The following is a 14329-nucleotide window of genomic DNA, read 5'->3' as shown; positions in this document are numbered from 1 at the left end:
AGAACATAAAATATTAAAGATAATAGTTCTTTAAACTATTACAATGGAAAAAAGTTTTCTTTTAGCTAGCTCAAATCAACTTTGCAGAATTTTTTTATTATTTTCCTTCCTTTTTTACCACCTAGTTTATTTTAAACATCAATCTTTGATAAGGAGACTTTAAAGATAGTAGAATTCAATGGCCAAAAGATTCTTAAAATTTAAATGTTCTCACTAGTAAAGACATCTCCCTCCCCATTATCACCAATGACACTATTTGTTGATGAGGGTGTGAAGTCCAATGGCTTATTATCTTTTCCCTCCAATTGCTTAAGGCTATTTAGCTTCTTTGTTGGATAGGAATGGACAGTTAGAATTGTATTTATTGTCAAACTGCTGTGTATTGTAGATATCGTTTTACTGTGATTAATATTCCCCCACTTCAAGAATGATGTAAGCGAACCACTATAAATCTCATCTCTATATTCTAATTCATTATGTTTGTTTATTTCATTTTTAATCGCTCTATCATATTTACACTACTTATACATTTGACTATATTCCAGTTCTTAGTAGATCGGCTCTTACTATTTTCCATATGAAATTGCTGCTGATTTTTATTATTATTATTATGTATGTTGTTTTCCTTCTTGTTATAGTCAAGGTATCATTTTTGTAGCTTCAGGAAACATTTGTAGCCATCAAAGATAGTAGCTTGAAAATTACCATCTGAATGCGAACAAATTTAGTCATAATAATAATAATCGAAGTTAGTAATTCACAGAGCAAAACTTTTTCTGCCAAAAATGTGGATATCTTGGTATAATTCCTCAGGTTTAGACTCTTAGATTTAGAGTTCTTGGTGAAATCCCAAATCAAGTGACATAAAATAGTAATTGCAACTATTTCTGAGCTGCTGGAACAGAAAATAGAACAACATTAAGATCCAGACTCAACATGAACCGACCATATAACTATTACATAATGGAAATCCTAAATCAGATGGTACTAGATGAGCCCATTGTAAAGTATCCTGGATCCAACCTTTGTTGAGAAATAGAATCCATGTTTGAATTTCCAAACCTTTTGTGATAATCTAACCGAAGGAAACCAAGAGAAGCAGGTAGTTGTTGTTCCTCAGACAATTTATTTTGACATGTAATATCACAAGGATATGAAGATTGTGTGGCCAAGTGTGGATTCAGGGTTGTAAGAGTAGCCATTTCTCTTCCACCACCATATTGCAGCAATTCCATTTCCCTTTCCTGCAATACTTTCTTCCTCATTTCCTCTCTAAGTAGCTCCCTGAATTGTTTTTCCTGCAGAGGTTACAAAAATGATACAGCCATACTAACTATAAAACTTCCACCTTAATCCTAAAATAAACATGCTATAATCTATATGTGAAAGCATTTTCAAAAGAATATGACCTCTGCTTTTATACTCCAAGGGATTTGTTTTAAGGTAAAATTTTAATGGTGGCTAAAAGGTTGTAATTCAATTGGGTCTTATTGATGAAAGTATGTGATAAAAGAAGCTTCCACCAAGGTTCAAATTCCTAGAGGCAATTCACGCTAGCTTCAACTCTTGAACCCCTGAATCCCAAACTGAAGGTAATTTGTGGTCTAGATGTTTGCTTACTCAAATTGTTCTAATCTACTATATAGAGATACCGACAGCTACTTAATCAACTCATGTTCATTAAAAAAAACTGAAAAGATAGAAAAGTTAGGTAAGTGAAAGAGAAATTTTCAAAGAAGCTTTCATTGGAACAATGGATGCAATTAGCTTATAGGTTTACCATGTCCTAAAAACTGTCTCCACATAAATGTATACATACAAATGGATGAAACCATGTCACTGTTAAAAAACAATCAGAAGAATCAGAGCATGCCTGATTCCATGCTTACTAACCTGTGGGTACAATTCCCCTGGCCTTACACCACCCATAAGGCCATGGCCATACTCTGGTGGTAAAAAAGCTTCAACTCTTACAGGACTTCCATCAACTCTTACAGCATGGAACAACTGCGAAAGCTTTTGTACCTAAAAATAAAAACAACCTGAAACCTTGGAAAAGTTATTCAAACATTGTAGTTTGATGGAAAATTAGTATGTAGGACAGGGGTATTTACCTGCCGAGCGTTAAGCTCAAACTTAAACCTTTTGTTGCTGTTGTCATAGTTGTCTTTGATTGCTTTCTTGAATGTATTCTCAGGCAGAGGTAAACACTCCTTATCAATACGAAAGCGTACCTACACAACCATTGTTTAAACTTCAGTGTTTGTAAAAAAAAATAGGAGTAAGAAAGATCCACAAGAAAATGTGCTGGTAATATTCAAACATAACAGAGAATATTTTAATATTAAATCTGATAGAGGTTTTTGCCGTTTCATTAGAAAGCTGAATTAGTAGTCTTTATTGGTAGTTAGAGCATGGGAAAAGATCTAGTAGTTGTTTAGGCTAACTTCATGTATTTAAAACTTTTCAATCATAAATTGTATTTTGTCAAAATTTTCAGTGTTCAAAGTTAAGGGTTTGGCTTTTGGGTATTCACGGATTTCTTTGTAGTGATTGTGGAGTACAAAGTGGTCAACAAGTGTCATTTCAAAACGCCCACTTATGTTCATTGCACCAATAGTCGCTCACTCAAAAAACAGCACTACTTATGGTTACATGTTCCAATAGACTTTATGAAATGTCTCAATAATGATACGCAAATTAGTGAATCACCAACCAAAAAAAAACTTAAAAATGATAGACAATTAGTATATGTGTACTGTTTTATTATTACATATATTTTCAAGTTTTTTTTACTCTTTCAAAAACAGTAATTGAAGAGTATCTATGACAAAATTATTATGATTATTAGCTTCCTATCAGTTATTAGATCTCTTCCCTTAAATGTTGTTGCGAGGGACCTATCAATATGCCATGATGGAAATCCAATCATAATGTTCTGATGCTAGTTGGCTTGCATGTGTTTCTTTACTATTCCTGCATTTAAATCTGTTTTTCCTGCAACGTTAGGCCACTGGATATGACATTTTATTTTTTTCCAAGAGTTAAGTTTAATTGATTAACGTTTGTGTTTTGGACTCGAATTCAATTTATAATAGAATAATTATATGAAATTTTAAGTCAATTCTAACTTTTTAATAAATAGATTTCAAAATTAACCCCTGAAATGAGGGATCTTATTGAGAGATTGTCTGTATGCCTCCTCAGAAACAGACAAACACTCGAATATAGACTATGAATTTAAATAATCGAATAAACACCTTTAAACTTAACGACCAACTTAGTATTATTAGATTAGAAGCTGATTCTTTTTGCTTAGTAAATCTTTCCTGAGGTTCTGTGGGGTAATATTTGAACCACAACTCTTCTCCAAATTTTTTTTTAGTTCCATTCAAAATCAAATGTCGACAGTAATCAATACGGTGCATGGAAGTCACTTGTTTATTGAGTTGTAAGTCACATCTTATTATGGTGGTACAGCATTTGTTTTCTTATTTAAGGACAATATATTAAAAGAATAGGTAAAATAGTCATATTTTAAAATTCCAGTTAATTGCAATAAAAACAAAATAATAAATAGAAGAAGAGATAAAAGATTAGGTGTATTAGTCATCTGTATTAAAATAATAATACTAATTATGGTATTACTATCAATATTCACGAACCAAAATGATTTTTTTTGGATAGAGGTCATCACAAACAAGTTTACCTCTTCAGCTAAAAGTGAAGGACTCAATAAGACTTGATTCTTGTCGGGCTCTTTGTGAGCCATTCAACTTTACCATTAGACCAAGTGTCGTTGACCATTAATTTCATGAGTAATGGTTTACAAGATTTATATTTAGATGATGTTTATAAAATGAAACATTAGACAATCACCCACCCTCTAAATACTACTCAGATTTTATAAAAAGTTCCCTCAAAACTTAGTATTTTAATCAACTTTTTATAATCTGTAAGAAAGAAAGATCATGCACAAAAACCCAAGAGCAATTCTCAAGCCAAAATCCAAAATGTGCTGACAAATATATTGGTCACATTTTCATTTCCCAAACACCTGAAAACCATTTGATTTGTGGCAACAGTGCACCAAATTCTAATAAAGCCAAAGAAGAGAAAGCAAAAGGAAAAGCTTACTTGTGCTTTACCCAGTCCAAAAGCAAGGGGCTCCAAGTTGAGAGCTCCAGCAGAGGAAGCTCTGTATATTCCATACACCATTCTCAGATCAGAATCAAACAAGAACAACTTCATTCCTGGTTTCACCTTTTTTACAACTTTTTTCTTCTTTGCTGGCGACCCAAATACTTTGTACATGAAGCAGCTCTCTTTGGTCTTGGAGTCGCACATGAAAATCAGCCCTGCAAGCTTTTTATCTTGTTTTCTTAGATGAAACTTATTTTGCTTCTTGTTTTGTTGATCAACCTTTGAATCCCCTGCACTTTTATTACATTTTCCAGAGCTCTTTTTTCTTCCTGCCATTTTGTTTTGCAAGCTGAAAGCTATAATACATGAGCTACATTTGTTGCTGGCTAAATTTTCCTCGTTAATATATATGAGGAATTCTTCTAAGCGGCAGGATTCCAAGTTTACATGTTGGGTGCACGAAAAGCATATCTTTTTTTAAAGTTTAAAGATTAGTTCTTTCGGAAGAACTTAAATGAATTATAAATTTGAGGGTCGGTCATCTTTATGTTTTGTTTAATATAATATATAACTAGCCTTTCCACTTTCACTTATAAATTTGACAGTGGGTCATCTTTAAGTTTTGTTTAATATAATATATAACTAGCATTTGCATTTTTACTTATAAATTTGACAGTCGTCATCTTTAAGTTTTGTTTAATATAATTTATAACTAGCATTCGCACTTTTACATATAAATTTGGCAGTCGTCATCTTTAAGTTTTGTTTAATATAATTTATAACTAGCATTCGCAATTTAATTTATAAATTTGACGGTTGGTCATCTTTAAGTTTTGTTTAATATAATATATAACTAGCATTTGCACTTTGGTTTGTTTTGTAGAATGTGGAAGGTCAATTAGAAGAATATTTGGATTATTTATTTTCATAAATATGTGTAATATATGAAGTCAATTAAAATGGATTTGTGGAATGTGAAAGGTTAATTAGAAGAAAATTTGGACTATTTCTTTACATAAATATGTGTAGTAAATGAGGTCGATTGGTAGGCTATTTAGAAAATGATGTTTTGTGCAACAAAAATCTCAATAAAGAAGTGATGACTTCATAATCTACTATGTGCCCACTTACTAGAATCCAATCATAACATAAACATAACTCTAAATTAGAAAGATAATCAAATTCCACCATTAACATGGTCATGCTATATTTGCACTAGGGTGAGAGGGAGAAAGGTGTAACTTTTAGATAGGGATAGAAAGATGTAGAGATAGAGGGGGGAAGAGTGATAGGGGTGTGTGTAGGGTTGGGGGAGAGGGGGGTGTAGATGGAGATGGAGATGGAGAAAGATGAGAGGAAGATAGAGAGAAGGAGATGAAATAGGAGAGAGGATTAGATAAAGATGGAAGAGAAAAATAAATAGTTGGAGAGAGAGAGGGGGTGGTGGGGAAGCTGGATAAAGAAATGAAAAATTAGAGAAAAGAATTAGAGATAAATAAACAGACATGGAGAGAAAGTTAATAAAATAGATATAGAGGGAGAAATGGACATATGGTGAAAGAAAAAATAAGAGATAGATATATATTAGAAGAGAAAGGGAGAGAGATGGATATATATGTATGTATAGTTACATATATACATCTATATATGTGTACACATATACATATGTATTTACACACACACACACACAGCGTACAAAATATAGAGGTGGTGAGGGAGGGAGAGAGATGGAAGCAAAGAGAAACAAGAGAGGGGGGTATGTGCAGGATCATGGTGTGCCAAAAAGTGGCGATGTAAAAAAAATGAAACTTGAAAACGTATAAAAGCATTTCAAAATCCGCTCTGACTTTTTTCCATCCATCCTAATACCAAGGCAAAAAAAAAATCTTGGGCCAAACCTTATCGGGTATCCAATCCATTATCAAGTATCTAATATAATATCAGGTATCCAATATGAGATCGGATACCTGACACCTACGACTAGGAATTTTTAAAAAAATTGAGAACATTTTAGGCATTTGCATTTTGAGTTTGGTTTGTGCTGCTCAATTTTAGGTATTGGATATAGGAACGAGTATCGGATATAGGTAACATTTTTGTTGTATTTTTTTATGATTTTGAATGAATTTTAATATAAATTAGTTATTTTAAATAGAAATTGTTGAAAATTATGTTTTTATTAATAGAAATTATTGAAAATTAGGTTTTTTTTAATAGAAATTTATGCTTTGCAATTTAATAGGTATGGTTGACCCAGATGATGACGCTAAGCTAGGAAACAATGTTCCTCATAACCCTCCACCAAACGATCTAGTACCCCCTCAAAACCATCCACCAAGCGATCCCCTACCCCCTCAAAACCCTCCTCGAATTGAAGATTTAATATATGAAAATGTCACCGAACTTAGGGTTTTGCAAACCACATATAATAATATATCTGCATTGGCTCCCATGTTATACACGTTAAACACCATAGTGGATAATATTCAAACACTTACCAATGAACAAAATGTTGCTCTTCATTGGCATGAGCAAATGCATGCCATGTTTGATGACGGGTTGGACTATGATGAGGTTGCGACCCTAAATATAACTAAACATTATATAGTTAACCTTTTTGTGGACCCAAAAATCGATAAAATAGTAGAACACACAAAGCCCAAATTATAAATTAAATGGTGCACAAATGAGGCTATGTGTGCAAACTTTTGGGATCATTGCTGGATGGTTTTTGATAAACCTCCACATAACAATTTAGAGGTGTCATTCTATTTCATTAAAAAATTGTATGCCGAATTTGTGTTACACCTGAAGGTGAAGTACTGGAGCATGAGGCCCAACATGGGTGTAGGAGGAGGAGTGTTGTGGGAACACCTGACCCTCCATTATCCATAGCATATATCATTTTAACTCTACATGAGTTCTACTCAAAGGAATTTGTGCCTAAGATATATATGTAATAGGTAGAAATAGTCATCTAATAAATCAAGCCTACTTGTAAAGCCTAACTTCACCATTGGTGTTTTATAAACCATGGGTTTTTTACTATGGTCATTAGGCACATCTTAGTCCTAGGATAAGATCGGTGTTTTCTTAGGTTTCTAAAACTATGTACTCGGCTAACCCTAGGAATCCTTTGTTAACTAACCCAACTTGGCATGGTCTTGGAGCTCAGCATGGTCTAGGAGCTCGGCAGTGCTTGAGAATTTCTAGTGTAGAGTTTACGCTGACTTTCCTTTGTTTGTTGACCAAACTTGGTTGACACTATCTCCAAACTCGATTAACACTGAATGCTTGGCGCATGTAAGAGAAGTGTCTTCAATGACTGAACAGGCTCAGCTAATACTGACTACTTGACATGACTGATAGTTTTTTGTTACATTTAACAAACTTTCACATAATCACTCCCAATGTTCACAGCCTTTGAAAATTATTTGGATTAGTTGGGAAAGGTCTTCAAATAGTCCTTTTAGGTGGGTGGAAGACACACACACACACACACACACACACACAAAATATGTAATTTTGCATTGTTGAATCAATAAAAGATCTTGCTTTCTTGTAAAAATGTTGCATTATCATTGTGTACAGATTGGCACATGTGAATAAATGATTGATTTGGAATCCTAAACATCTTAGCATAAGAATGCAAGTGGTTTTGATGGTTTGAAGTACTCTACAACTAAAGTTATCTGAACTTCCTTCTCAAGTGCAACAAACCTTCCATTTAGTGACTGGTTTTAGAAATAATGTCCTAACTTGCATTCCCATCATGGAAACCTCATGCCACTTGGTAAAATGTAAGTTAGGAAGATGTACAATATGGTCCCTGAAGAATGGGAGATGGAAAACAAGGCAATCACTTTTGCGAGCAAGCCCTAGGCCAAACATCTCTGTGTTTAGTGCAGGACAACAAGTATTGAAGTGTTGTAGGCACTTGGGGGATGGATGAAACCAATCTAAGGGTGGATAATGATATCTAGTAGATCTCTACATGTTTCCTAGTTGGTGGCTTAACTGGTTCAATCATTGATTTTGTGCTTCCTTCACAAAACCTAGCAATTAGGCCTAAGAGAAAGTTTTGATATCTATAGACTTTGGGAATAAAATAGACTATTCAAACTCATCAATTTGAGTTTGTTTATTATTTTGGAACCTTTCCATTCCACTATAAACTCATAGGTTCTCATTTCAAGCATAAACCAAATATTTGGGGATTTTGTGCTTTAAGACCTAATTGTGTTTTTTTGGGTGCCTAGGCCATGTTTTTGAGTAAGTTTGTTTCAAAGGTGTAGAGCCATCTCTTGACTCCTTTTTGGGGTACTTGAAGCAATCTAAGGCCACACCACACTATAGTTGCCTACTTAAGGGAGAGCTCTACATCAAGTGGTATCAAAGCAACCTAAGATCCCTTATGGTAAGAAATTTGACAACACCATGGAAGGAGAAGATGAAGGAGGTTTATCTTCAAGGATGACCAATGCAAAGACTGTGAAATACTTGAGAGAACAAAAGATAAGGCAAGATCAACAAAGAGACAAAGAGATGCAATTGATGAGGCAAGAGATGGATAAGCTTAAAGAAGAGCTTTGTAATAGAATTAGTGAAAACTTTGAAGAAGTTATACAATGGAATGGTGAAGAACCCCTTGAGCAAGGGGAAGAAGAATGTCTTACTGACTAGAGGCTACTTGTGAGGACTCTAAAATCCATGGAGAGGAGAACCATGGATGCTAATCTTGACTTTCCCACATACAATGGGAAGATGGACCCAGAGGCTGCAATGGATTGGGTAGATTCCCTAACCAATTTCTTTGATTGTGAAGACATCCATGAGAACCAAAACATAAAGATTGCCAAGTCTAGACTCAAGGGCTTTGCACTCACATGGTGGAACTTCACTCAAGCTGATAGCATGAAGAATGAAAAGAATTCAGTCACCACATGGAAGAAGTTTGTGGCTCTACTCAGAGAGACCTATCTCCCTGAGGATTATGAAGTTCAACTTCATAAGAAGAGAATGGATTTGAGGAAGAAAGAGATGGACACCTCTACCTACACTGAGGAATTTCAAAATTTGGTGATGAAATCCAAATTTGTTGAACCTAAAAGTGTGAAACTTGCAACGTATATGCAAGGACTAAGGATTGCCATTCAATATGAATTAATTTTGACAAGCCCTACTACTATAAACAAGTTCTATCAATTGGCACTCAAGGTTGAAGAAAAGTTCAAGAGAGGGAATGAACAAAGTGGTAGAAAAAAGGGAAAGAATGATAGAGGAAAAGGAAACTTTGGTGGTAGAGGAACACAAAGAAATAGACCTCAAGGAGATTCTAACAAGGAGAATATCCAAGGTGAGAAAAGTTCAAGAGGTGGATATAGAGGAAGGAGAGGAAATGGCAGAGGTAGAAATGGTGGAAGAAACAATGGGCAAATTAAATGCTACAATTGTAACCAGATGGGCCACTAAAAAAACAAGTGTCTTGAGAAGTACAATAACCAAGGAAAAAGAAGAACTAACATTGTTCAAGAGGATGATGATGACGATGAAAGTGTTAGAGATTGTACTAGTGAAGAAGGGGCAACTCTCACAATGAAGAGGACATTAATCCAAGCACCCATACTAGTAGAACCTCCACAAAGGAAAACTCTCTTCAAGACTAACTACAAAAGCCATGGAAAGGTATGTAAGGTAGTTATTGATTCTGGTTCTACTAAAGATCTTGTTTCTAAGGAAATGGTAGATAAGTTGAATCTAGAAAAGATACCCTACCTTAATTTCTCCCATGTATCTTGGCTGGCAAAAGGGCAACAAACACTGATAAATGAACAGGCTTTGGTAGATTTTTAGATAAAAGACTATAAGGATAGACCTCTTTGTGACATTGTATACATGGACATTTGTCACCTTCTACTAGGCCATCCATGGTAGCATGAACTTAAGGCCAAACATGATGGTGGAATGTAACGCCCCGCCAAGGGATCCAAAAGAATTAACCTAAAGTTTTACTAAGTTTGCCAAACATTTTTTTTAAAGAAAGGATATTATACACATCAAACATAAAATAGTGGAAGCAATTACATACAATCATTATTTAGAAAACATAACATATTACATTCCTTAAGTATCTCAAGACTTTGAATCACATTTAAATATAATTAATACTAAGTCTAACAATTACCACATCCACATGAAAGAATAATTAAAAGTCCAAAGTGCATTTAAATAATATATATTTGTTCCGAATGCCACCTGGCAATAAAATTCGAAATGCTCAATCATCCACTATACATGTCAAAGGGTATGAAAGGCTAAAAGAATATACATTTATAAAAATAGAATTACATCCTCCTCCTCAGATCCATGATACAAAGTACTATACAATAAATGAAGCCATCCATCATAAAAGATATAACCATCCATTATAAAAGATATAAACATCCATCATAAGATATATCCATCCATCCTAATGATACAAAGATAGAATGAAAGGAAACGCAGACAAGGAAACTCCAGCTATGGTATCAATGGACGGATCTCAATGGTAAGAGTAAAAAGCACTACCATCCAACCGCGTGGTAACCCAAAAAGGCCCACTCCCACCACGCTAAGGAGAGTCTCAAGTTCTAAACAGGATAACAATCCAAATATCAAAAGTACTCTCTAAGTCCAAGAAATCCTAAAAGTAATTTAACTCAAAGGTTCCAAGATAAATCGATATCTAGACCCAGAGGCACACAAAGACACGTAGTAAACCTACTCTGTAAACAAGAAAGTGTCATCACATGAATCAATGCTAGAGTTGCCCTGGAAGTCTCTCAGGACCCCAGCCCCCTAGTGATCCATATGCGGCACTAGTATCCTCTTGTACTGACAAGGCACACTAACGATGCAAGGTCGCAACCAAGCATTCTCTCTACTCCCATCCTAGTCTGCACTAGCACTCGAGGCATGGGTGAGAACATACAAAAACTCTTATTAGGTTAATTTTACTCTCATTTAGTGTAGTGTTTTCACTTATTAAACAACTTACAATGGGTTACCCTGGCAGCCACTTAGGGCCCCGACCTCCATTCCAAGCCACTTCCCAACATTACATATAGATAACCTACCCTAGGCTCATGAAATTAAAAATCAAAGAATCATATAAAATCACCTCAGTCCTATACAAGTGATTGAAAAGCATCAAAAGATAATTCAAAATAACAAATCAGTTCTCTGCAAGTAACTGGAAAGCATCCTAAGAAATACCGATTGAAGACTCTAAAAGGTTAAGTCAAATATGTCATAACATTACATCACCAATAATAAATCAAACCAAACACCTCAGTCCTATAAAAATGATTGGAAAGCAATCCAAATACAACTGATCGAAGACTCAAAAAGTCAAGTAGGTCATAACATTCACCTCAGCTTCACAAAAGAACACTGGAAAGCAATAACAATCAATAGATCAACACACATCAAACATCATACTAGATACATTACCATGGTTGAGTATAAAAGATCAAAATCCAATCATCGTAACATCACATACGCAAAACTCCCAAGCCTTTGGTAACATCCTAAGATTGATCAAAACTAGGTCAAACACAAACCCAAAACACAGACAACCTTCAGAACACTGTAGTTTCATAGTTTGGTTTGATTTTGAAAACATATAGCTAAGTTAAATGTAAGATTCCAATCTTCGTTTCAATGAACATTTCAAATAAAAAGATTCTCAATTTATCCTACAAGTTAACCCATTCATTTATTCGAATAAAATATAGAATTACCCCCATTATATATTAAGTCAACTTCCTAATATATTCTAAGGAAAATTATTTATTCATCTATATTATTAAAATAATATGTATTGATCTTCCAATAAATCTTATTCTCAATTTATTAAAGTCAATATTATTATTTCATAAAATAAATCATATTCACTAAGTATTCCTGTATATTGATTAAACTTAATTAAATTTCATTTAATTAAATTAATTAATAATTGTAAAAAATAATATTCTTAATCTTTTAAATAAATTATTAAAAATAATAAATAACTATATTTTAATTAAATTAATTAAAATTAAAATAGTTAATAATTTTTTGTTAATAATTAATATTTTAAAATACATACCAATTAAAAAAAAACTTTAATTTAATTTAATTTAATATAAAACAAAATGTAATAAACTAAATTTAACCTCCACCCCTGCGTTTATTAAAAAGCTCGCCAGCTTTATACGGGTACCATTGTGCAGAACCATTACCACGACAGTGGCCTGCCATGCGGCTATGAATGACCGGCGGCAATACACAGTCGTGACAATGTAAGCCAGGGTGGGAGATGGGATTTGGTGGCTCACCTCCCCACCATTATATTATATATTATTATTTTTTAAAATTTTGTTTTTAATAATAAATTTTGTTTTGTAATTTTTTTAAAATATAAATTTAAAACAAACAATACCCTCTTTCTTTATATATATATAAGTTCCATCTTTAATTAGATAGAGGAAATACGACCAAGTGGTCAAATTCTCAATTGAAATTTTTGAATTTAATACAAAACCCTTCTCCGTTCAATTTCCACTTTTAAATCTACTGAAGAAGGAATATATTGATCTTTTAATCTTCTCGTGTATAGAAGATTTAACATACATACTAGAAATTCACAATACTGAAACATTATTCATAAGAATTATTCAGATAACCATTCGACAGTCATGATGAAGACAGGAAAAGAAAAAAAACGTAATAAACTGTGCGAATCATCACAAAAATCTATCTGGACTCTGATGCTATTTGCTATAACCAAAAAGATTGTGAGAGAAATTTCTCTCAAAACCTTCTCTTCCAAAATTCGTTGTTCTTTGAAAATGAACCCTCAAATGGTGATAAGGAGTTCTCTCCTAAAATCGGGGCACTAATTGTGCAATCACTCGAGAGAACTCCTTGCTCACCAGAGTTTAACTCTTTATTATCTTTTATTTATCTTTTCCATGCACGTTTATTGAATTATAAAATAACTTTATTTAATTTCACTTGACTTCTCCTTTTTAATTAATTTATTAAATTTTAATCTCATGCATACTTCATGCAATCTTAAAACTTCTAATAAATTAATATCTTTTTAATTTATTTTTGAAATGTTAATTGATGAAATATTTATTAACTTAAATAATAATAGTATTTAGCATTTAAAAAATGAACTCTAAATATATTATTATTAAATTAAATTAATATTATCACGTTCTAAAATTAAACTTATAACTTATCTTTAAATTTAATTCTTTTTATTTGATTAATTTTTGGATTAATTAAATAATTAAAATACCATGATAAATTTCCAATAAAATTAAAGCATTAATTTAATAATTTAATTTGACTTAATTAATAGAAAAATCACCAAAGACTTATAAAACAAAATATGAAAACCCATCATAGAAAAACACATACAAGGTCAAACTAAAGGGTTATAATCACGAATTAACGTCATTTGATGCATTTGGAAGGTAATCAACTTAGATACTTGACCTAATTTTTGAGGACAAATGGGTTAAAAGTTTAGGATTTGGACTTAAGAATTTAAGTCCCCTCTCTTATCATTGAGATAATGCGACAGGGTATACTCATCCTGGCAATTCAAAGAACTTGATACTCGGTACCTACAATCTACATAAAATTCACGCATGTACAAACACAATATTCTAAGCTAAACAAGCAATGGTAGGAAGTGGTACATCATATAGATCCCAACTAGCAAGTGACTACAACTCCCTTCCTTAACCACATTAGAAATGCCATACATAAAGAAAACATACACGCACACCATACACATGCAGTATGGGGTAAGTATCCATAAGAAAACACATGATAATCCATCTAACTAATCATCATCAATAACTGAAATCACTGAATAATCATCATACATACATGAAGTCTAGAGTACCAAGTAATCTCATCATATAATCAACTGAATGTGAAATAGTATCTGATAATCTCAAAACAATACTATTAATAATCAAGCATAAAACTGGCCTAAAATAGTTCTGCAATAATAACAAAATGCAAACTAGGGTCAAGCACTACATCCACCCCCCTAGACTTAGGCTTACTCCTAGAAGCCTACAAGAAAGGTAAAACTAAAGAACTCACTATGCAAGTCCCATTGGACCCCTTCCCCTATAGGAGG

The 14329-nt window shown here is 33.2% G+C and overlaps 1 protein-coding gene across 1 annotated transcript; it reads right to left on the bottom strand.

Moving 5' to 3' along the window:
• Positions 1 to 713: 713 nt before the first annotated feature.
• LOC149539208 (uncharacterized) lies at positions 714 to 4572 on the bottom strand. Its single transcript, XM_089799159.1, has 4 exons — positions 4138 to 4572; positions 2115 to 2234; positions 1894 to 2025; positions 714 to 1298 (listed from the first exon to the last, which is right to left on the bottom strand). The coding sequence occupies exons 1-4, from the start codon at positions 4477 to 4479 to the stop codon at positions 978 to 980; spliced, it is 915 nt and encodes a 304-aa protein (XP_089655285.1). The 5' UTR covers positions 4480 to 4572; the 3' UTR covers positions 714 to 977.
• Between the last annotated feature and the right edge of the window lie 9757 nt (positions 4573 to 14329).

This window comes from Cupressus sempervirens, chromosome 9, assembly GCF_028749045.1.
Source record: "Cupressus sempervirens isolate cs-2001-9-10 chromosome 9, ASM2874904v1, whole genome shotgun sequence".
Classification (NCBI taxonomy): Eukaryota; Viridiplantae; Streptophyta; class Pinopsida; order Cupressales; family Cupressaceae; genus Cupressus; species Cupressus sempervirens.
The sequence above is the reverse complement of the archived record's forward strand: the minus strand, read 5'-3'. Positions and strand labels throughout refer to the sequence as shown.

What these genes read in the sequence shown, in the direction of transcription:
- LOC149539208 (XM_089799159.1), bottom strand. Translation starts at nt 4,479, where the DNA reads ATGGCAGGAAGAAAAAAGAGCTCTGGAAAATGTAATAAAAGTGCAGGG. An exon ending in TTGAGCTTAACGCTCGGCAG is followed by an intron (nt 2,026 to 2,114) that starts GTAAATACCCCT and finishes TTTTATTTTTAG; the next exon opens with GTACAAAAGCTTTCGCAGTT. An exon ending in CAGGGGAATTGTACCCACAG is followed by an intron (nt 1,299 to 1,893) that starts GTTAGTAAGCAT and finishes TAACCTCTGCAG; the next exon opens with GAAAAACAATTCAGGGAGCT.